General features: G+C 40.1%; 1 protein-coding gene across 2 annotated transcripts in view; it reads left to right on the top strand.

Moving 5' to 3' along the window:
* STARD4 (StAR related lipid transfer domain containing 4) overlaps positions 1-25,855 on the top strand; it is a 198,844-nt gene that overhangs the window by 57,267 nt on the left and 115,722 nt on the right. Inside the window, exons 2-3 of one of the 2 annotated variants that reach the window (XM_078675495.1) lie at positions 5,301-5,416; positions 17,237-17,286. In XM_078675495.1, coding sequence (XP_078531621.1) covers positions 5,312-5,416; positions 17,237-17,286 — 155 coding nt within the window. In that variant the 5' untranslated portion in view covers positions 5,301-5,311. Of the gene's footprint in view, positions 1-5,300; positions 5,417-16,929; positions 17,055-17,236; positions 17,287-25,855 lie in introns of those variants that run through there. The other variant, XM_078675496.1, reaches the window with a different exon arrangement.

Raw genomic sequence — 25,855 nt, 5'->3', positions numbered from 1 at the left:
TCTTGGTTCTAAAAAATTTCAGACTGAGGAAATTCTGGAGGTCTTTCGTGACTTCTACAATAAGTTATACACCCCTTCTAATCAGGCCTCTTTTGAGCAGTGTCAGGACTTCTTGAAATCTGTCCCGGTGCAGTCTGTTTCCGTGGAGGATAGCACCACCCTGAATGGTCCAATTACTCCTGAAGAAATCATTGCCGCAATTAAAGCTAATCGATCTGGGAAGGCTCCAGGGCCTGATGGCTACCCTATTCTATTTTACAAGACTTTTCTTCCTGTGGTTGTTCCCAAGCTTCAATCTGTCTTTGACACTTTCATTAAGGATGGGTCTGTTTCTGGCACAGCGGCTGACGCTACCATTGTAGTGATTCCAAAAGAGGGAAAGGATCATTCTGATCCCAAAAACTTCCGTCCTATTTCCCTTCTTAATATGGAAGCTAAGATTTTTGCTAAAATTTTGGCCAAGAGATTGGAATCCTTCATTCCTAAACTGGTACACCCCTCTCAAACTGGTTTCGTAAAGGGCCGTCTTGCGCGGGATAATATACGTACTTTTTGTCATATTCTCGGATCAGCTAAACGTTCTCATCTCCCAGCCGCAGCCTTAGCTCTTGATGCTGAAAAGGCCTTTGACAAGGTTTCTTGGCCCTTTCTTCGTGCTGTCTTGTCTGCACATAATCTTGGTGACTCCTTTATCAATATGGTCATGTCCCTATATTCTCAACTTAGAGCTAACATCAGAGTCAACGGTGCTACTTCATCCTTTTTTAATCTTCGTCAGGGAACCCGACAGGGCTGCCCTTTATCTCCACTTTTGTTTTTACTGTCCATCGACCCTCTCCTTAGATTGATTGAGCTACACCCAGACATTAAAGGTTTTTCTTTTGGTCCTCATTGTATTAAAACTGCTGCGTATGCGGATGATGTCCTTATTTTCTCGGATGATATTGCCTTGGCTATTCCTGCTATCTCGGACACGATTTCCCTTTTTTCAAAGGTTTCAGGGTACACCTTAAATAAGGATAAGACGGAGATGTTCCCCTTGAATGCCTACTGCTTTTCTACGCATATGGGCTCTGCTGGTTTTAAATGGCAGTCTAAGCAATTAAAATACTTGGGTATCTATTTTTGCTCTACCCTATCGGCTACAATTACCTATAATGAAACCCAGACTATTCTTAAAATACGGCGTCTTTTGGACACATGGTCTCCGAAACACATTTCCTGGTGGGGTCGCCTGCAGACCCTTAAAATGATGATTACACCTATTATTAATTTTGTATCCTCTATGCTCCCGGTTAAGCTTTCGGATTCCTTCTTTCATGAAATTGATGTTCTGACTTCTACATTTTTATGGAATGATAAACGGGCTAGAATGGCATATAAATTCTTGCGGAAGCCTTGTGATATGGGGGGTTGTAATTTTCCGGATTGGGAAAAATACCAAACTGCCTTTTTGGCGTCTCAAGGAGCTCTATGGTTCTCTTTTCCCCCTCAACATGTGCCTTCTTGGCTGTTAATAGAACAAGAATTGGCTTCCCCTTTACCGACTGCTTCCTTCTGCACTGCATCTACCTTGTCCATCCCATTCTCCCGATCTATTATTTTAGATACTCTTGCTGCGGTCCGGAAGGTGGACAAGAAGGTGGCGATTCCAATCCACAAATCTAGGTGGTCGTCTATTTGGCGGAATTCTAAAATTAAAATTAATATTGATCCTTCTCTGATATCCTATTGGGCTACTAAAGGGATCTCCCTTGTTAAACACTTTTATGGTTCTGATAATCAGCCACTACCTTTCTCCTCCTTAGCTCAACAGTATTCTTTAACTAATTTGGATTTTTATACTTTTCTCAAAATCAAAGTAGCACTTGCTAAGGTGCGTCTTCTTCCTACTTCTCCTATGATTACTCTTTTTCAAATTTGGATTAAAACTGGTCATGTGGCCTCTAAAATCTATAAATTTTTATCAACGGTTTCATTACCCACTCATACGGTTGCCCAACAAAAGTGGTTACACCATTTTGATCACAGTCTTACTGACCATATTCCTTCAGACACCTGGCAGTTGATTGGCAAACTTTCTCTTCGCAATAAAATCGCCCCATCGTTAATGCAATCTAAATTTTTCTCTGTCAACCTTCTGCATTGGACTCCTGTCCGCTTACATTCGCTCAATCTCAAAGATGATAACCTATGCTGGAGCTGTGGGTTAATGACAGGTGACTTTCCGCATATGTTTTTTGAATGCTCCCTCCTCCAACCCTTTTGGGACCTCATTCACAAACACCTCATGCTTATCTTTGGTATTAGGTTCACACTCTCATTCCCATTAATTCTATTAGGTCCATTAGCTGCCCCAGTCCCTCTCCCCTTGGAACCCATGGAATTACAACTCTTGGACCTCCTATTGACCATTGCAGTGAAAGTAATTCTTATGGATTGGAAATCATTCTCCTCTGTTTCTTATCATACTTGGTGGGCTTGGGTTTCCTTCTTACGAAGTGCTCATACCTCGGTTGACCATGCTCACCTTTCTCCATCTATTGCTAGTGGGGTTTGGACTGCTCTAGACAATTACATGGAGTTGTCCTCAAAGGGGTTGGTTGAACAGTATCCCTTTGATTTGTCTGGTTGAATGGCGTCTTGTTTGTAGGGTTAGTTTGTTGGAAATCCTTCTCTCTTTCTTTCTTTCCTTCTTCCCTGTCTTTAATCTATTCTTCTATCCTTTTTCACTCTTTTTTTTTTCCTCTTTCTTTCTTCTTTCTTTGCTCTTTCCCTCGCTCCCCATGATTATACCAATTGTTAGTGATACTCTTATGGGTGGACTCTGCCTTAGTCACTGCATTTATCTTATCTAATTCTTTTTGCTGTTTTATGGCAGACTACTTTTATCTATTGAATGTATTTGATATGATTAATTTTTGATTGTCCGCTCCTGATGACTATTTATCTGCTATCAATTGTATCACTATTACTTACGATCTGTACTTTCATTTACCTCTTTATACCAATAAAATTCTTTTGAAATTAAAAAAAAAAAAAAGTCTTCGTTCTAAAAGATGATATTTATTAAAGCCACATGCTAATGTTCATTTTGTAGAAAATATGGTACTGCTTGATTTTTCTTTTGATTCTACAAGTGAAAGGGTGGTGGTGGCAGACTGGAGAAAGTCAGAGAGTGGCTGTGACATGATAGTAGAAGTGGGCATGAGAGTGAGCGGTGTTAGATAGTTATGTGAGGCATGAGAAAGTGGATGTGGGGGCATGAGAAAGTGCATGGTATTATTCTGGAAAAGGGATAAGAGGCCAATTAATATTTCAAAAGTGGACCATTTTACTACTTACTTAAGGAAGTTGAGAGTAGGATGATTTCTATGGTTTTTAAAAAGTAATTTTAATGCACGATCGGAGTATTTTCAAGTTAGTGCATATTTAAACATTGCTTTATTTAAAGTTGTGGGCTTTTATAAAAGTGGCCTTTACATAGTTAGCAGCTGAAAATTCATGTACAGGAAAATATATATTGTTCACTTCAAAGCCCCTCTCTAGAACAGGCTGTAATAACAGTAGAGAGCCTTCTTGTGGCCGGTCATTGATGTGGACATGTTAATAGAGCAATGGTGCTGGAAGCTTGAGTAGAGTTCGGTATATCCTTTAATACATATTTTTCTCTTTGGAGTAGGTACCTGATTATATGCAGTGAAGGATGCCACTATGCAATTTATCTGGCGTGTTGGAGGTGGAAGAGTGCAAATAGAGGGCAAGGGTAGCTGAAAGGAAGTGAAAATGTGTGGGCAGGGGATATAAGCATATGGATGGAGGTTATGAGTGTAGATATGAGGTAAGAGAGGGTGCGAGAGAGCAGATGAAATGGCAAGAGTCTCAAAAGGGGAAGCGATTGGTTGAGTTAATTATCGAGGAGGCTGGTCAGTTGTTTTTAATTCTGCAGAACACACTGCAAATGATTCAGCTTTTATGTATGCAGTTATTTAAAAATTTGGACTAATCTGAAATTGTTGCCTTCTAAAAATTTGAATTGTCTTCTACAGTATTTATCTTGGGCGCTTTTATTTCCTGTGGCATGTTAGTTTTGATGCCAGTTCCTTGACCTCTTTTCCCCCCTTCCCGACTATGCTCAACGAGGGCCAGATCTACTTTTCTTTTACGCAGCCCAACACAGCACACTTACTTGCTGTGCTGCGTCGTGTGAAACAGATATGCGCCATATTTACTAGATATGGCACACTTCTGCTCTGCCCAAGTGCTGGCACACTATGTGCTGCCTAGCATCAATACAGGGTGCCGGTGGTACAAAGAGGTTTGTTTTTTGCAGGGAGAATACCTTCCTGCACAACAACAGAAGAGGCATATTCCTTTTTCTATATGTGCTGTACAATGTAGCACACAGGGAAAGAGGATGTTACGAGGAGAAATAAAGATATTTCCCATGTTACGCCTGTTGAGTAGGAGCACAACTTTGACACACACCCAGATTTACAAGTCTTTGTAAATCTGGATTTACGTCAAAATACTTGGGTGCATGGAGGGAACACCCATGCTCCATCCATGTAATGCCAACCCGACACAAGGTAGTGCAAGGTAATGCTATGCACCGCATTGCGTTACTTTGTATTTACTAAACAACACAAAGCCACAGAATGGGGCTTTGCGTGGTTTATTAAATACCAAAAAGGATTTTGTATTGGGGTGTGCAATAATAGTGACGCAACCCCGACGCAAAATCTTACTAAATCTGGACCCTTAACTCTATCCTAACAGTCTCTCTTACCTAACCTTGACTTCACCCTTCAATCCTTCTGTTTTAATGCAGACAGCGTTAAATATATTCCCTCCTCACTATGTTTCATCCTAGTTTTACACTATCACGTGCCAGCTGTATTTTCAAGAAGCGTAATCTGGTGTAGTTGTTGTTACCTTTCATCCCCAGCCTTCTCTCTGAGTATTTCTGCTGCACGTGGTCTTACCACATCTACTGCTTCAAACGTATCACTTTTCTTCAGCTGTTAACCAAACTACGACCATTTTGTAATCTAGTTTTACTCTATAAGATCCGGGACGCTAGCTCTCTACAGTTCTTTTGTTCCCTGGAACTCTGTACATTAGTACATTAAAACCGTGAAAATATTAGATCATAATTCATAAAAGGGAAACATTTTAGAGCTATTTCAGCATGAATATATGTGCTTGATTCAAATATTGAAATATTAACGCCCAGAGATGTTCTTCTTTGTGCTACATTGATTGTACAGTGCTTACATTCAATTTGTTGTTTTGTCTAGATTGAATAAGCATGGAAGTCCTCCCCGATGCGACTTCTCTCTCTGCTAAATTGGAAAAAACTCTTGTGCAATACCACAGCATGGAAGACAGCGAATGGCGAGTAGCGAAAAAAGCGGTAATACTTTTGTGTTTTTTCTCCCGATGGATTAGTAGCAAAGCAAAGGTTTTAAAGTTAAAACTATTGTTGCTGGAAATCTTTTTCTTGGGTTACTTACTAATCAAAAGGGCTTCTAGTTGGTGGGTTTGCAGGGTTTTTTTTCTTTTTGGAGGAATTTTGAAATGTTCATATTTAGTGCCTATGGGCTTGATATAAGAAGGTACTTTGCAGTCACAAAGCTTGCATTTTGCATAACCACGAGGTTAGTGATTGCAGAATATCTTTTAACTTTTTGCAAAAACAGTTGGAAAAACCTTCCCAACTTGTAAAAGGGGCGCTGCAACCCTGTCACAATAGCAATTGGCATGGGGCACGAAAGAGGCATCCCCCTCCTATTTGCGAAATAGAGGGGCATATATCAATTGTTTGCAACTGCACCTTTAGTCGCAAACCATTGATTTCATATGTATGCCTCAAAGGGGGTGATATCTGATTAACATACTGAGAAATGTTCTTGGGTACCACTTGCTGCTCTCCTCCATGTTTTCCCAAGTGAGAAACTTTCTTCTTACCCCAGCACCAGTCCCTTGTGTGGACACAGGCTGCTTTAAAATATATATTTAATTCCATTTTTTTCTTAATGTTAACGAAGTGACAGAGATCTTGTTTTCCCTTGCAGGTCTTTATCCCTGCATTTGCAGGGAATCACTCATAGGGTGTTGCCAACTGCGAATGACTAACTAATATGCATTAGGCGGATCGTTTTTTGATCCACCTCCCACAAATGTACAATTTGTGATACAACATATTGGTACATAGTTCACATTTCAAATTGCATTCCTACATGCAAACAAACGGGTGTGCAAATTGCACATCTGTGGTTTGCTAATGATAAGTCGGATGCTATATTTTCTCTATTTTCATCTTGCTTTAATTTGCATAGAGGAAGTTTTAATGTTATCTGATGCCAGCTGAACTCTTTAATCACATCCATCAAAAAGGAAGGAAAGCAGACAAGCAGTCAGGTTTCAAAAAAGGTTTCTTAGCAGCTATCTAAAAAAATCCATTTGTTTCTAGCATTTTTTTGCTGGAACTTTGGAGACTTCAAACAAAACCAATTTGCAAAATGTATATGTTCTTAAATAGAAGAAATGAATCCTGAGAGACTAGGGGATGATAGCAAGATGGAGTTATGTCTAAGCTTCCACAACAGTCTTGTTAAGGATACTCTCTTCAGGCTAACCAGATACTTTTTAAAAGTATCCTTGGCTCAACCTTTAGCAGCATGGACCAAACACAAGACTTACTTGGAATGAAGGTTATGGGCAGTGCAAGGATCTACAACTCAGATAACCAATACCAAGAAACAATATGAGGCCCAATTCATGCTCTTAAAATGGAAAACGTATAAAATAAAGGAGAAACCCGTGAAATAAAAGTAGATGAAACGCAAAGAGAGCAACAGGTAACATGCTACTATGGAATGCAAATTAACTAAATGGGAACAGGTAAAAAACTAAAGAAATGACTAAAGGCCTGATTTAGATTAAGGTGGTAAAGGAAATCCCTCCAATTTGTGGAGCAAAGTTAATTCCGAACTGGCCTGAGAGTACTGGCCTGAGAGAGGGAAGACTGAGTCCACAGCCTTGTGCCTGGGAACTGCCTACTCAGAGCAACACTGCTGATTCCTTCTTGACGAGGCTTTTGCAGTCTGTTGACTGGCACTCCTATTATTTTCCCAAAATAATAAGAAGGAATAGTCAGCCCTATGGCGACTGGAGCCATTGTGAATTCTGGAACTGAGATCAGTGTAGGAAACTCCTTTAAAGGAAACATGGTTAAATACACAATCAGAAGTAGAGAAATTGTAAAGGAGGTACAAGCAAAAAAGTAAGAGTGAAAGACAAAGATTTTGAGATAGCACAAGAGTGGGAGAGAGAGCGTATGCGCTTGCGGTTGGCAGGAGTAACAGAATAGAATACAGTGTTAAGCTATGCAAGTAAGAAAAGGGAATAGACAGAGGGCATGTGGTAGAGGATTAGAGTGTGACTAACTATGCATCCACATACTCCTCTACCATCATATTCTTCTATCTATAGACTCATCAGTTCATACATGCCCACTAATCTGTTTATTCACTCATCATCCGTTTAGCCACATGCATCTTCCTTCTGCATAAATGTCAGTTCATTCAGCCGCCAGCACACTCACTCACCCATACGTTCACCCAGCCATTCTGTTTATGCCTTGTGGTTGATCAGTCTGTGCTCAAGCATGACTATAGTGGTACCAGGAGAAGTGAATTTAGAGAATAATTTTAATTTGGGAGTCTGTTTACTAGAATCAGATCTGGGTTCCTTATTTTCCATTGTCCAGTGCAGGGAACAGGAATACCGGATCCATAATTAGCATTTCCTAACGCAGTTACAAAATAAAAGACCCAAAACATAATAAAAAGGTTAACATAAAAAATAAATCATTTAATTTATTTAAATGTTACTTGACTAGTAAAAAATACAATAGTATTTCAATAAAAGTGTACTAATTTTTGTACTATTATTAAAATATGTAACAAAATATACCTATGTTGTAAAATTATAAAAATAAATATTATGAAAATAATAATATTTATTATTAGAATTAAAAAAAGTAATACAAATGTACAAACAACGTTAGAAATGTTTTACAAAAATTATATAATTAAACATCTGTTAATGTGTTTTCAAGTATAAATATTGTTAAAAAATTAATATAAATATTTACAATATTAATATATATTTTTTAAATTAATATGTGCACAAAGCATGTATTCAAAATTTAAAAATGTACATTATATTTAATAAAAGTATACTTTCTTTTTAAAACTATACAATATCTAACACTGTATGAAATATCATTTGTTAATAAATTGTACAATTTACTTTACAATTTAAAATGTTAAAAAAATGTTAAAATTGATTAGAAATGTACAGAAATTTGTTTCTAAATACATGTATATATATATATATATATATATCTATATAAAGAATATTTTATCTTTTTATTTTTTCATTTGTTATATGATCAAAAGTATGTTTTGTCAAAAACCAAGAAAATACATACATAATTAAACATCATAAAAATTCATACATTTGATTTCAACCACCAGACGATATATAGTGTGTCCCCACCCCGGAAAGAGAGAAGGGTTGGGACACAAAACCTGGAACAAAATACCCCTAAAGAATATAGTTGACCCGTCACAAATGTATCTAAACATATGTGTTTAATCTTGAAAGCACTGGTTGCAGATGTAAGGAGGAAGCCACCGTATCGGAGCGGCGTTCTGTCGAATCAATTAAGAAGTCAGACTATCATAGATCGTTAATCTTTGGTGATCCTGACAAGTTGCAAGATAATAATATTGGAGTTAATCTTTGCCGAGTATTGAAATAAGCCATATGGTTAGAGATCTCTAATCTTTGGTGTTCCTTGCAAGCTACAAGATAACTATATTGGAGTGAATCTTTGCCGAGTCTCGAAATAAGCCATATGGATATAGATCAGTATCGGACTGTGGCCTTGAGAAGTCTGTAAGAAATTAGTGAGTGCGGCTTCTCTGGATCCTCTTGGCTCTCAACCCAACTTATACATATATAGAGGGACTTTTCTCTGGAAAGGACAGTGTGTACCTGGCCCAAGTATTGAATAGACATATGGGCAATAGCTGAAATCCGGCGAGTCACCAAAACACTACTCGGTTTCCCATGGTGATTGTTACTGACATAAATCACAATCAGGAACACACTTGGACTAGTAAACCACTGGTATGAAGTATATTCCCTGAGGAAGGCTTTGCCGAAACGCATTGGTCTTTTACATCTGCAACCAGTGCTTTCAAGATTAAACACATATTTTAGATACATTTGTGACGGGTCAACCATATTCTTTAGGGGTATTTTGTTCCAGGTTTTGTCTCCCAACCCTTCTCTCTTTCCGGGGTGGGGGACACACTATATATCGTCTGGTGGTTGAAATATGCTCTCATTGATCAGTTGGAATTAAAATGCTTATATCTTAATGCTAGGTCTCTACCTAAACATGCACCTAACATGCACTGGACATCTGGGACATGTTGAAATCTAGGACCCCTGACCTAGTTTTTATCACCGAAACCTGGCTATCTGACTCCAGTGCTCCAGATCTGGCCAACGTCCTTCCCCCTGAATACAAAGTAATTACACAAAATAGACTAGGCAAAAAAAAAGGAGGTGGAGTCGCTGTGATTTTCAGAGACCACCTAACATGTCTCACGGAAACGATAACTATCTATCCCGAACATGAGATATTACCATTCAAAATCCTTCTGGAGGGCCTTATCATACTAGCCGGTGCAGTTGTCTATAACCCCCCAGGGCAACAAACCAGTATTGGTGCTAAATTATTGAACCAACTACTACCATTCTGCCTAAAACGTAACAACTACATGGTCGTTGGCGACTTCAACGTCCATTATGAAAATACTAATGCCCCCGGATCCGCTCAGTTGAAATATGACATGGAAATCCTACAACTCAAACAGCGGGTCGAGGGCCCTACGCATTCAGCAGGGCACACCCTGGATCTTCTCTTCACGAACATTGAGTCGACCACTATGAAGGAAATCCTCCCCCTGTCCTGGTCTGACCACTCCATGCTATCTTTCTCATTTAAACTCCTCGGCAAACCCGTGAAGTCCAGACCCACTCCATCCATCACCAATAGAGCCTGGAGACTAATCAATGACTCCAATTTTCAAAACCACTTCCTTGAGACAGATGTCACCCTGTGTGATGACTCTTCCATTTGCAGTAACGCCACTCTTCTAGAAACTAGAATTCGCCAAACGCTAGACAAACTAGCGCCCCTGCGGGTGTTAAGGAAAAAAACAGTTACCAGGGAAAAATGGTATACCCCTCTCCTCAAAAGCCTTAAAAGGGAATGCCAAAAAACCGAACATCGATGGAGACAAACAAAGGATTCGGAAACCAGAGCAAACTATGTCACCAAACGGAAACAATATATCCTAGCCATTCGAGACGCAAAAAAAGTATACTTCAGTCAACGAATCCATGAAAATCAAAATTCCGCAAAAGAACTGTTTAAAATTGTAAAGGAGCTCAGCAATCCATCTAGTACCTCACAAACCCTCACCCCTTCAACTGAGGCCTGTGAACGCATTAGCACTTTCTTCGTTGATAAAATTAATAAAATATACTCTACCTTCGCCCCCTCATATACCTCCACTTTATCCGACAACCCTGATGAGAATTCGCTAACATCAGACAAAGGCAATTCCCAACCAGACACAGGCAATCCTCCATGTCTTACTAGTTTTCAACCATTCTCAGAAAACGAGGTACTATCGGTACTAAAAACAATTAAATCGGGCTCTCCTGCGGACCCATGCCCCCACTTTGTGTTTTCCAAAATTGCACCAACGCTCTGCCCTTTCATCACCAAACTTTTTAACCAATCACTCACCACTGCGTCTTTTCCGGAAGCCTGGAAACACGCATCCGTGACCCCCCTTCTGAAGAAAGCCGGATCCGATATCTCCAACCCAGAGAATTACAGGCCAATTTCCCAGCTCCCCTACCTCTCCAAGGCTTTGGAAAAACTGGTTAATATACAACTGTCCCGATACTTGGAAGATAATTCACTCCTGGACTCCACCCAGACCGGCTTTAGAGCCAACAATAGCACCAAGGCAACGCTGCTGGCAGTGTCGGACAGTGTGAGATGCATCACAGATCAAGGGGGATCTGTGGCTCTGATACTGCTCGACCTGTCAGCGGCGTTTGACACGGTATCACACGATTGCCTTTTAAACACCCTCCTAAGCAAAGGAGTGCAAGCTACAGCATTAAGCTGGATTAAATCATTTCTTAGCAATCGCAGCCAAGCAGTTCACATGGGCCAATTCCATTCAAAACCCTACCCCATCGTCTGTGGAGTCCCACAAGGGGCCTCACTGAGCCCCACTCTCTTCAATGTCTATGTTTCATCCCTGGCTAACATTGGAAGAAAGTGGGGCATCGGCATATGTTCCTATGCCGACGATACACAGCTGATGGTGAAAATGGATGAAGGGTCGGAGACAGCAAAAGAAAAGCTACATGGCTGTCTCTCCGAAATGGCAGAATGGATGCGCAACCATTGGCTAAAGCTAAACGCCGGCAAATCGGAGATACTACTGTTCGGAGGAGCTAAACTCACATGGAACGCTACATGGTGGCCACCATCATTGGGGTCAGCCCCTATCCCGAAACAGCATGCCAGAAATCTCGGTATCATTATGGACGACGCCCTGTCCATGAAGGACCATATACGATCACTCTGGGGTAAAGGATTCGCAATACTCAAACTTCTGGCAAAAATTTTCTCTTGGATACCTCTGGACTGTCGACGTACAGTCACTCAAGCCCTCCTAGTCAGCCGCCTGGATTATGGCAATGCCCTGTTTGAAGGGATGAACGAACAACTGTTCTCCCGCCTACAGGTCCTACAAAACCAGGCGGCTAAATTGGTATGTAACAAAGGCAGGCGAGACTCGGCATCCGCATGCCTCAAAAAACTTCACTGGCTACCGATGCGCCAGAGGGCCACTTTCAAACTACTCTGTCACGCGCACAGAGCCCTTCATAAAACGGGCCCCACCATTCTCCAAGGAAAAATTGAGTTCTATATCCCCAACAGGAACCTAAGATCGAATCACCTAGCCCTGGCTAAATCTAAGCGTGTTTACAAGGCAAGGACAGGCGGACGCGCCTTCTCATACTTGGCTGCCAAAAGGTGGAATGAGTTACCTGTAGATCTCAGACATACCATAAACTACCTTCACTTCCGCCAAAAATTAAAAACTCACCTCTTTCCTAAAAACGAATCCCCCAGCACAGTCCTCAGCAGTCTCCTTTTGATTTACAGCGCCGTGATATCCCATGGGATGAGTGTCGCGCTTTACAAATACCAGAAATAAATAAAATAAATAAATAAATTGATTCTTATGTATTAATGAATTGTTTTCATCAAATGTATGAATTTTTATGATGTTTAATTATGTATGTATTTTCTTGGTTTTTGACAAAACATACTTTTGATCATATAACAAATGAAAAAATAAAAAGATAAAATATTCTTTCTATATATATATATATATATATGTTATACAGTTTTCCTTCTTTATTGTGGTCCAAATATATGAGTGTGTGACGTGTTTTATATGTGTACTGAACCTAGTACAAAATCTTTTCCCATCTAAAACAAACCTTGCCTTGCTTCCAGTGCACCTTTTGGTATCTCCACAAGCGTGACTCACCTAAATGTGCATGCCCATAAACGTTCAGTATTCCCATGAGCCAGGTCCATAAGCAACTGGGAAGGACCCCAAGAGAACTGCTTATGAAAGTACACCCCTTACAGCTCATTTCAAGGGCTACTTTGGGAATCGATTCTCTGAAGATCATGAAAATGATAAATTAATTTAGGGGTGTGGATTGCTAATCCTGGCTCCCGCAGATCATTAGCAGGTCCATATCCTAGCCAGGTAATTAAATAATGTTGTTTTCCTTTACGTCGTTAAACACCATTGATACTCCTGACTTCATGCTCAGGATAGCCTTGAATTGGGGATTGGAAGTGTCAAGTGATGAGGTCCTACCTTTTAGTTTGGAATGGAGAATGGTTTCAGGCCCAAGCCCCTTCCTGGGGTTAACAGGCCCAAACAGAAACTCTATAGTCGGTGTCCTCCTTTATCTGGTATCACTCAGGTGGTAGAATGCCCTTACCAGTGGGTTGAAGCAGGGTGAATGCAGGAATTGATGTTACTTCCTGTAGAAATGGATGCTAGGATTTGGGTGTTAGGAATTGTAGTGATGTCATTTCCTGTGAAGTCGACTACCGAGAATTGAAGTCCAGTTGTGTGAATTTTGTATTTTTAAGATGGGTTTAGCAGGAAATCTATTGATGTAATTTCCTATAGCGATGGATGCTGGGAAATGCAGTGTGGTCATTTCCTCACGAGATGGATGCTAGGAAATGAAGACTGCTTGCCTAGCTTATCCAGAACCAAAACCATATGTTTGCCAAAAACAGTGTATCGGAGAGAGGGTTGTGGTAGACAAAGTCTGTTGCATTTGTAAATCCTTGTAACTGTTAGTTGACGTAAAACTATGTAGTGAAGTGGCCCTTAAAACATGTTGCGAAAGGGCTTTCAAGTACTTTAATATTGCTCTGCTGGTCCTTATTGCAAATGTAATTTTTGTACTGATTGGTCAGCAGAATTTGTTTTTGTTCAATCATTACAACCTTTTGTCAAGGCGCCAAAAGCTTTCCATTTGTTGTGTGAAGTTACTAGCTCTGGAGTGCATTAATAGGTATTTTATCCCTGGGAGGCACTGGTGAATAGTATGAAAGGCCCAGAGCCTGAATCCGGAGAATCCACACCACTGATGTGATCTCCACCTGGGAGCCCAATACTTCACGGACCTGGGGGTGGGCTGTCGTGTGGAAATTCAGATGAACTGAGGGTAGCCGTCAGGCTGAACCTGTGAGATGAGAGTGGCTACGATTGAGAGGGAATCCGGGGTAAGAGTAGGAGTAATCCTGTTACAATCCTAAGGCATTGAGGCGACCTGCTGAAGGGGGAAGGAGGGGAGAGTTAACAAAGGGGGTAACGAGAACAGAAAGTATTTTCTTTTTTTCCAAACATTTTTATTGAGTATAGACTTCCAATATCGTCATTTGACATTTAAACACGATTATGCTGATACAATTTCCATCCTTTTCTCTCAGTAACGTAAATACATTATTCATCTGGCGTACATTATACAGTTTGTACTGAATAACCCACTTCTCCATCACTCCTCCTCGTCTGATACCAAACTTATTGTCGGAGGTGCGCATACACCTCCCCTAAAGCTATTCCACGCACCCCACATTCTTTCCCATTTTTTGGGGCATCCTCTATGGATGTACGTAGCTTTTTCGGCTGCCATGGTCATATCCATATCTCTGCACCAAGAACAGAAAGTATTGATACATGTTGTCCTGCACAATGTAATTTTTCTTTGCTCACCGACTAATCAGGAAAGAATTTTCTGACTAATGTATACAGTGTGTGATTGTTAAATGCAATAGAATTTGTTTGTTTTTTTAAATGGTATTTTATCTAATGTCGTAATAAGCAACTATCGTATCAAAAATATTGTGATGCCAAGACTATCATGGGACAGAATATAGCAGGCAAAGATATAATTTTTAGGTCTTTTGCATTGTTTTCTTAAATGTAATAGTATTTAATGTATGTCAGAATGGGAATAGTATATATAACCCCTCAAAAGCCCAAAACTGTACTTACCATTGCTCATGTTGGAGTGGGAATAGTGTATCAGACTCCTCCAAAGTCAAACACTTACTATACTGTTAATCAGGTTGAAGTGGAAATAGTACATCAGGCTCCACCAAAGTCCAATGTGTTCTCTACCGTTGCTCAGGGTGGAGTGGGAATAGTATATTTAATACCGCCAACAACCAAAAGGTTCCCTGCTGTTGCTCACGTTGTAGTGGAATAGTAAATTTGCCCCCTGAAAAATCCAGCACTTTACCCTCTTCTGCGTATGTTGGGGTGGGAATAGTAAATCTGGGCCCTCCGAAGTCTTTTTTTGTTTAATTCTAGTTTTCAGATGGAGCCAATGTAATATGATCTGATTTCTCGAATCTAGGTACTGATCAGCTGCAGCTGTTTAAATAGCACATACTCAACCCAAAGGTATTGGAGCGCTTTGCATGAGTGCCAATTATATTAAACAAGGGCACGTTCATTATGTTTTTTAGACATACCACATTTCCTCAGTCTAGGTGAGACAAGACTAGAGATTGCAGTTCTGGCCTGAAGTTGGTAACAGAATACAAGTTTTCAGGTTTCTCAGTAGGGGAAGTTAAAAGAAAGTCTGTTTTTAGGTTGAGCCTACTGTCTGTTGTGAGGCATATTATGGCTTAACAAGAACATAGAGAACTTGGAGCCCGCCTATTGCTTACCATTTGTCACTCCTTATGCCTGCTTTGTATTCAGTATGATGCGGGGTAATACCCCAAAACCGGTCCCAGGATGCTTTTTTCCGGTCCAGGGAGGACCTGGCTTGGCTGTTTGGCTGGACTGTTCCCATGAGGACCAGGGTCAAGACTGATTTGCATATGGATGGGTCTAAACTGGGGTGCATTGGTGAGCCAAAGAACTAAGGATTTAATCCAGATCTTTTTACTGGGAGTAAATGCATGATTTATTGAGCAGTCCATCCGTCATTTGTTTGCATAGCTTCTTATTCATGTCCCACTTTTTCAATTTTGTGTTTGTCTCTCCCATGGAGCACTGTGACTTTATAATCTATTTGATTGCTGGCATCACTGCTTGAACTGCTTGCTTTTCAATCACTATTTTCTTTTGTGTGAATCACTTTATTGGAGTGTGTGTTATTTCGAGCTGTCTCCCTCAAGTACGCTTTTCCCCGTGCTCTGTGTTGCTGTTTGTTGCCTAGCTGATTCTCCCTGCCCTATTCCCTATTGTCCTTGGCCGTGTGATTTTCCCCATCAATGCGTCCCCCCAGGGCCGGACTGGGAACCAAAACCAGCCCTGGCAAAGTACTCTGCTGCCCCCACCCCTGGTGGGGTTGGGGGTGTGGCCGAGCTTGCCAGGGCCAGTTTCAGGCGATTTTGTTACAGGAGCTGTATTGCTGCTATGCTGCAAAAACGGCCCTGTAACAAAAAAGGCCCACCAGGGGCCCAAAACCAGCCCCTACCCTGACGGCCCACCGGGGAAATGCCCTGGCCCTCTACGACCAGTCCGGCCCTGCTTCCCCCACACTCACTCAGTGTTACTTTCCTTGAACCCCTGCCATCCTTTCCTGCTACTTTCATGTTTATTTTCTTTTTAGTTACATTTTCAACTTGGATCGGTAACTAAAAAGAAAAAAAAAAGCACCTGAGTCATTTTGTACGCATGCACTTGCTTGGTGCGCACACCTGCAAAATGATATGGGCGGCTGCGTCAAAGGCTTGTGCTTTCTATTTTTACTTTAACCATGCTGCGCAGCATGACGCGGATGCTGTCTGTGCAGTGGGACAAAAAACTACTGGCAAACCTAATCGATAACAAATGCAATACCTATTGGCTTTGCCAGTGCTTGTTGTTAGTTTGGAGACATGTTCAAACATAGGAACATTCAACATTAACTTTTGTTCTACGAGCAAATATTGTTCACATACTTCATCAGTTGGTGCACAAATAAAAACATTCACATTTTCAGTTTTCCTCAGATTTATTTAACATTCCTGTGAACAAAAATCATCATTGGTGTTTTGGGAAAGTTTCTCCTTGACCTTCGTCCATAATAGTGCCTGAGAAAAATAACAAGACAGTCTGTGCTGCTTCTTATCAGAACACCGGGCGATTTCTTATCTCGTGCCTAAGTCCAAAGTGTGAGCTATCACTAGACGTGAGCTTCTTGGAAAATAGTAAATACGAACATAACTTGACCTAATTCTCAAGATGCGGCCTCGTGTGGACTGATTTACTTGTTGCTGCTCCTTGCCTTAAAAAGACGTGTGCATATAGACGAAATGGAAAGTGATCTCACAAAAGGTGCTAGCGTGTCAGTATTTTGGTCCCTTTAGTAGGCTGTATAAAAGTGTTTTGTTTTAGTACTTGCTCTTTCAATGGGCGTGAGAATGTTGTGACTGAATACGTACTCCTGTGTTCTCCCAAATGTAGAGTTAGCAACGTGTAATTATGACATTTTAATCTCACATTGTCCTATTTTTTAGAGTGATGTAACAGTTTGGAGGAAGCCATCAGAAGAATTTAGTGGTTATCTGTAAGTATATGCTTCCTCTTTTCGAAGTGCTATGTATTGCAAAGTGTTTTGTTTAATTCCTTTGGACTGTCAAAAATAATTTGTTCTCGTTTTTCAGTCGTCAATGCTTGGAATTAATTAAATTGCTAAAGTCGTTTTCTTTTATATTATTGCAGAAATGCATAACTGCAAAGTGTATTGTATTTTTGACCAAGCAACACTTGTACATGCTTTTTTGAAATCTTTCTTTAAATTGACAATTGTAAATATCCGAGAAAGTTGTGAATGTATTTGTTTGTATTGGTTAACAGTACTTGGCTGACTAGAGGTGTACCGAAAAAACTATTAAAGCAGTGGTAATTCTTTAAAATCAGTACCTCTTAAAATAATCACATAAAAGACAATTGAAGTTTCTAATGATGGCTTGTTACCACCCCTCAGCCTGGGGTAGTGGGTTAGGAGTTAGGACAAGTAAGCACAAAAACGTTTTAGCGACAGCAGCTCAGCCGACACAGCAGTAATAGTTTAAAGGGTTTCTCCACATTATCAACGGATCACTGACATAATATCGACGTCACAAATATCGAGATACACAAATATCGAGTGAAAAATATCGAGTGACAAAATATCGACTCCCTATCTACAAACAGGTAAGTACCAAAATATCGACTCCAAAATATCGACTTACAAAAATATAGACTGTCAAAATATCGATTTTTTTAAATGTCTTAAAATTAAGTTAAAACTAATATAGTAATAAATATATTTAATATAAACTTAGAAATAATTATTTTAAAATTTAAATTTTAATAAATAATTTCTATAATTAAAAAAATTATATCACCAAAAATAATACATATATATATATATATATAACACATATTATTAAATAAACATATATAACATTTTTAGCGTAACATAGAAAATGGTTAAAATTTATTGTAACAACTATAGTGAGTTCAACATTAGCAAAAGTGTTGAATAGCGTAGAGGTAAAATTTACTATTCCCACTCCAGTGGGTGCAACAGTAGGGAAAGCGCTGGATAGCGTAGGGGTTAAAATTACTATTCCCACTCCAGGGATGTATGACGTTACAACGCATACTTTTACAACACCTACAATTACATCAAAACTTTTACAACACAAAAACTTTTACAACTCATACATTTACAACGCAAGATTTTACAACGCATATACCTTTACAACGCATACCATTACAACGTAAGTATTGGTAAGTATATAATTTTTTTTAATATAAATTAATTTAAAATATTATAATATAATTTAATTTTATTTAATTTTATTTAATTAATGTAATTTAAATGTAATTTTACTTTATTTTTACAAAGTACCCCTGTACCCCAAAAACCCTAAACTGACCCTGAACCCTAAAAATACCCCTTTACCCAAAAACTGAAAACTGACCCTGAACCCTAAAAATACCCCTTTACCCAAAAACTGAAAACTGACCCTGAACCCTAAAAATACCCCTTTACCCCAAAAACTGAAAACTAACCCTGAACCCTAAAAATACCCCTTTACCCAAAAACTGAAAACTGACCCTGAACCCTAAAAATACCCTTTTACCCAAAAACTGAAAACTGACCCTGAACCCTAAAAATACCCCTTTACCCCAGAAACTGAAAACTGACCCTGAACCCTAAAAATACCCCTTAACCCAAAAACTGAAAACTGACCCTGAACCCTACAAATACCCCTTTACCCAAAAACTGAAAACTGACCCTGAACCCTAAAAATACCCCTTTACCCCAGAAACTGAAAACTGACCCTGAACCCTAAAAATACCCCTTTACCCAAAAACTGAAAACTGACCATGAACTCTAAAAATACCCCTTCACCCAAAAACTGAAAACTGACCCTGAACCCTAAAAATACCCCTTTACCCAAAAACTGAAAACTGACCCTGAACCCTAAAAATACCCCTTTACCCAAAAACCCAAACATATAACATTTTAAAAATAATTATATACTTAGCAATACTTACGTTGTAATGGTATACGTTGTAAAGGTATCTGCGTTGTAAAAACATGCTTTGTAAATGTATGCGTTGTAAACGTTTTTGCGTTGTAAAAGTTTCGTTGTAATGGTAGTGCATAGTAAAAGTTGCGTTGTAAACGTTGCATACCCACTCCAGTGGGTGCAACAGTAGGGAAAGTGTTGTATAGCGTAGGGGTTAAAATTACTATTCCAACTTCAGAGAGTGCAATAATAGGGAAAGTAAATACTTCACAAATAGATATAAATAACATAAATAGTAATACCAATTACAAATAAATAAAATATTTTACTTGTGTATAAAATATTTATTTATAAATACAAAATAAAATTATTTAATTTTAAAAATTGCCTACTCATACTAATTAATTACCTATTAACAATAAATTAATTTACAATTTAAAAATTAATAAATTAATTTTAATTACCAATTATATTTTAATTAATTACCCATTAAAAATTAATTAACAATTAATTCAAAATAAATACCAATAATTTAAATGATATAATTAATGAGAATTAAATTATTTCCCACCCTATTCCCCTATAAACCCACAACCCGCTACAGAAAATAAATGAATGAAATTAACATATTTATCAATTAATCAATTAAAATTATTTACCAATCATATTTTTATTAATTACCAATTATAATTTAATTAACAATGTATTCCAAATAATTAAGAATAAATAAATTAACATATTTAATTAATTATAATTAAATTACTTCCCACCCTATTCCCCTATAAACCCACAACCCGCTACAGAAAATAATTTAATAAAATTAACATATTTATCAATTAATCAATTATAATTAATTACCAATTATATTTTAATTATTTACCAATTAATAAATAATGAACAATTAATTATAAATAAATATCAATAAATAATTAAAAAATTTAAAAAAATTAATTAATTATAAATTAATTACTTCCCACCCTATTCCCCTATAAACCCACAACCCGCTACAGAAAATAAATTACTAAACTTAAAATATTTATCAATTAATCAATTATAATTAATTACCAATTATATTTTAATTAATTACCAATTAATAATTAATTAACAATTAATTCTAAATAAATATCAATAAATAAATTAACATATTTAATTAATTATAATTAAATTACTTCCCACCCTATTCCCCTATAAACCCACAACCCGCTACAGAAAATAAATTACTAAAATTAAAATATTTATCAATTAATCAATTATAATTAATTACCAATTATATTTTAATTAATTACCAATTAATAAATAATTAACAATTAATTCTAAATAAATATCAATAAATAAATTAACATATTTAATTAATTATAATTAAATTACTTCCCACCCTATTCCCCTATAAACCCACAACCCGCTACAGACTTATATTACACAAAAAATAAAAATTATTATTAACTTACCTTAAATTCGATATTTTTGTTGGCTATGTTATGTCTAGTCGATATTATGTCCATTCTATATTTTTGATTCGATATTATGTCCATTCTATTCGATATTAATTTTCTCTAGTCGATATTTTTGTTGTCTATATTATGTCTAGTCGATATTATGTCCATTCTATATTTTTTACTCGATATTCTGTCCAGTCGAAATAAAAGACTCGATATTATGACTGCACACCATTATCAACATCTTGCTAACCCAGGGCACCATCCCAGAAGATCTGAAGACTGGACACGTCCTGCCCATGCTGAAAAAGGCTACAATAGTTCCATCTGACCTTGCTATCTTTCATACTATAATCCACCTCCCATGTGTTGGAAAAAATCATTGAGAATGCAGTCTCCACCTAGCTACAGGAGCACATTAACTTACTTCAGGACTCTCATTGAGGCTCCAGACCATGCTGCAGTTTTGAAACGGGCCCTCTCCAGGTAGTCGATGACATCGTCTTCTGCAATAATAAAAATTATCTTTACCTCCGGGTCGTGCTTGACATATCCATAGCTTTCAACACCATCAACTGTCCAGCATTGATTCACATCCTGAAAATCTGGAACAGCGTTTACAACGCAACTTTTACAACGAAGTACCTTTACGACTCAACCATTACAACGCAACTTTTACAACGACTTGCGCTGGGGGGCGCTCTAGGATAGGGAATAGTTTTAATTTACTATCCAACACCTTCCCTACTATCCACGGGGACTGGAGTTGGAATAGTAAATTAAACTATTCACTATCCAGCGCCCCCCAACGCAAGTCGTTGTCACGACTTGCGTTGTAAAACTTGCGTCGTAAAGGCATGCGTTGTAAAAGCATGCGTTGTAACAACGTACTTCCCCTGAAAATGTGCACAGGCTTCCCGTCATCTTTGGAGTTCGGGGGCTCTTTCCTGTCACCCATCATTTTCGACCTTTATATGGAAACTTTGGGAGCCAACCTTGCAGACAGCAACATTCAAATCCACTAGTTTGCTGACAACACCCAACTCTGGCCCAATATCTCCTCAGCCAATGACATGCAGAGACGCAAAGCACACCGCTAAAGCATCCAGCCCCCTGAATGTCAACAAACTACCTGATGCTAAACCTCACAAAGACCAAATTACTCCTGTTTGCAAAAACGCCAAACTTTCTTGGATTCAGTCATAGCTCTACTTCTTAAATCTATTGGACGTCACAGCCCCACTGACAGAATAGGCCAAATTCCTTGAAATCACATTTGAGTCTAACCTCTTACACATTTACAAAAAGACCAAAACAACCTGACTCCTGAAAAAATGAACCTCTTCTCGGAAGAGAAGATTTCAGAATGACAGTTCTAGCTATAGTCCTCTCCCGCTTCAATGGAGGCAACGCCCTGCTCAGTGACATCCCAGAAGCTATCCTTGTTGCTCTCAAAAGTATCCCTCACGCAGAAGCTTGTTTCATCAAGGGGATAAAGAAATCCTACCACATCACTTGTGTGTCCTACTCTGGCCCCCCCTGCAAGTCCTAATCATCTTCAAGATCAGCTGCATCACTTACAAGGCCCTCTACACCAAACTCGTTGTCAGCAAACTGACAATATCTATAGTTCACGTCATATGAGAAGCTTCGACATCACCAGATTAGAGACTAAACGCTGCAGGAAAGAGAAAACAAGAAACCCCTTCTCAGATTATGTGCCAAGGATCTGAACAACACATCCTGCGACATCAGAATAACACCAATCTTTTTACAATTCAGGAAGTCACCTGTTCAAGCATGTTATCTCAAGTAAGGTGAATTCTCACTCCGTTCACTAACTTTACCTCCTTCCCCTGCATTCCTCCCCATGTAGCCTGCTAAGTTTGTGCTTTAGCAATACCAAACCATACATACAAAATGTTGAAGTCTTGCAACCATAGAGAGCATACTGTGGTTATTCTGATTTGAATTAGCTCTGCACCCAAGAAACATTAAAAAAAATCAAAGTTATCATATCATTAACCACTTAATGGCTCCTGCTCTATGGGGGGTTTAATACAAATCGCTCTGTGGCTTTCCAGATATTTACAAACTGCTCACCCTTTCACATCCCTGCAAGCTGTGTTTCTGCTCTGTCTTGACTCCTGACCTAAAACTATGTCATACTTTCTAACCTCATTTAACAGTTGTCTGTATGAAGAGAGACAGTAATTCTTCGCCGTTGCAAGGCAAATTATGCAGCACTGTAATTCTTCTAAAAGGAAAACGCAATTTGTGTGCGTAATTGTGCAATTAAATTAAAGTGCACTACACATTCTCCGATATTATTGTCCAGCTGTTATGCCATCTCAGCTCATTTGGATATTGGTACACTGAAAATACTAGAATTATTCATCTGTTCTTAAAGAAAGAAAAATATAAACAGTTGCCACAGAAGATGATATTCAACAACATGTAATGATCTGGTCTTTCATGGACTTTCTTAAATACCATTTTATTACATTCTGTGCTCTCTGCCTGCCTCAGTAAAGTAGTATGTGCAAAACGTAACAGTTTTGCACTAGGTATAGCACAGCCCTGCATGTATACACTCTCTGCAATAAAAGATGTCCTCAAATCCTGTGCATGCCAAACCCGTTTCAGATCTTGACTCTCATAGCTCAGTTTTTTTGTGCTCAAGTCGCTGTTTTATAAACACTCGTTTTCTACAAGAAACAGCCTTGGGGGGACAGCTGTGTATTGCTTTTTTATTTTGTCAGCATCTCATTGTGAATCATTTAAGACTCAAAATAGCTGCTGCTTTGAGAACATTGTGATGGGAACTTGAATTAACATCAGCAACGCCATTACCTCTACGTCCCTCGTCCTTCACCCAGTCATCACTCATGAGGTATCCCACAAGACAGGAAACAAAACAGGAAACGCTTTTAGGCTCCACCCCCCCTCCTGACAGGTGCTATATCACCCCTAACCACTAGAAGCACATCCTGTTTTGTTTCCTGTTGGTGGGTTACCTGATGGGAGACGCTTGGGTGAGTGCCGGGCACTTACCTGCTTCAGTTGTTGTCCTGTGTATTCCTCCTCTGCTGGGCTTTGGGGGCTCCCGTGGACCGTCGTGGGATTCTATGGAGTTGGGCTGCTGGGCTTACCTGTCTCCTCTGAAGCTCAGGAGGCCTGTGTTGCGGGGCTCAGTGGGTCTCCTTGGTGTTCTGCTGTTTCAGGCTGCTGCTATGCGTGGATGACGGTGTCCTCCTGCAGGTGAGAGAGTGGATTTCTGGAGCGCTCTGGCTTTCATTTCCGCGCAGCGGCATTAGGAAGTGCTTTCAGGCGGGCGCCTGGATCTGCTCCAGCGTGCCTGCCGTTCGTGCCAATGTGCTGGCCTGTGCCTTGGGGAATCAGGCGATTTTGGAGTGCTCTGATTCCTTCTGGCTGCATTTGCGTTCTGTTTCAAAGGGTCCCGCTTGTTTGGGTGACCTCTTTGTTTCCTGATTCTTGGCGGCAGGCTGCCATCTTGTAGTCGGACGCCTGTTGACGGGGGAAGAACGAATGGGGTCAGACTCTGTTGATTGAGGGCCGTTTTTTCCGAAGCGCGTTACCGGCTTCTCTTTCCGGTTACGTTTTCTTTCAGTCCTGACGAGGTTTCAGCTGTTTGATTGGTCCTCTGGATTTTTGAACTGTGTTTGCTTTGTTTCCTTTCTGCTGCTGCTGTTTTTGTACATCATGGGGAAGCATCATTGTAAGAGGAAGCATTCTTCTCCTGCTCCTTCCTCTTCTCCTGTGTCCAGTGAGGACTCACCTCTGCCTGGGTAGCATTCCAGAGTGGGTGATGATAGAATTAAACACCTTATCCTCGAGACATTATCGGATATGAAGGCGAGCAATAAGCCTGCTGGTGGTCATTCTGGGGCTGCTTCTGCCCTTTACTCGGACATCTCCTCCTCTGATGCTTCTGACGAGTCTTCTGTCGCTTCTGCTGAGCTTCAGGGCATGTACGTTTCGAGGAATCTCTTGCCGGATATCCTTTCCCATGTTCGGGAGAATATGGGGTTTCCTGATGCCTCTGCACCCAGTTCCTCTCAGGATGTAGTCTTGCCGCAGTTTCGGAAGCCCGTTGCCTCTTCTCTGCCAGTGCACCCTTTTGTGCTGGAAGTCCTGCTGAAGTAATGGAGGGATCCGGATCACATCTCCGTGCCCAGGTTTATGTCCAAACTTTATCCTTTGTTGGATATGGCGGACTCCTTGCCTGATTCTGTCCCGGTGCACTCCGTTGTGGCCAGTCTTGTGGGCCGTCCTTCCATGGCGGATGATACCATACTGAAGGACGGTGTGGATAAGAAGATCGTTTCGGCTTTGATGAAGTCTTATGCTGCCTCTCACCTGGCTGTTCGTTCTGGTATTTATGGGGCCTATGTTACCCAGTCTTTGCTGGCCGATTTCAAGTCCCTGTTTTCTACGATGCAGAAAGGTGGCAGTTGCCGGAATTGCTGGAGTCTATGGAGCGCCTGGCAGAATTCCTGTCGGACATCGCCTTTGATTCTGTGAGGGCTTCTGCGATGTCCTGTGGTTCCTCTATTGCTGCCCGTCGGAACCTGTTGCTGCGGGATTGGAAGACGGACGCGGCCCAACGTTCCATGGCTTTTAGGCTGCTTTTCACTGGTACCCGTCTGTTTGGTGACTCTCTGGAGGAGAAGCTGCATAAGGTTTTTAAAGAACGCAAGCATTCTTTGTCTTTTCATGACCTTCCGCCCCGTGGGGGTTCCTCCTTCTCTGGTGCCAGGTCTTTCCGACAGCTTTCCAGGTTTCAACAGTCCTCCTTCAGGAATCAGCGTGGCACTGGCCGGTCCTTTCCTCAGAAGTTTCAGAAGAAATCCCATTGCGGTGCTGGGTCCGGCCCGCTGCGTTCCTGACTATGCCGTCCGGGAGGTCGTTCTCGATGGTGGTCCACCTTTGGTTGGTGGGAGGCTTCACGCGTTCCTTCCGGCTTGGCGCTTGACGACCTCCGACAGATGGGTGCTGGATGTTCTGTCTCGGGGTTACCAGATCGGGTTCCTGTCCCCCCACCCCCTCCCCCTCCGGGGTGGTGATGACCCCATCTCCTCGGGATGCCTCCCGCCATCTGGCCTTGTTGGACAGGGTTCGTCTTTTGGTCAGCAAGCTTGCGATTGTGCCT

Source organism: Lissotriton helveticus, chromosome 2_1 (genome assembly GCF_964261635.1).
Source record: "Lissotriton helveticus chromosome 2_1, aLisHel1.1, whole genome shotgun sequence".
Classification (NCBI taxonomy): Eukaryota; Metazoa; Chordata; class Amphibia; order Caudata; family Salamandridae; genus Lissotriton; species Lissotriton helveticus.
Note: the sequence above shows the minus strand (reverse complement) of the source record. Positions and strands in the feature narration are given on the sequence as shown.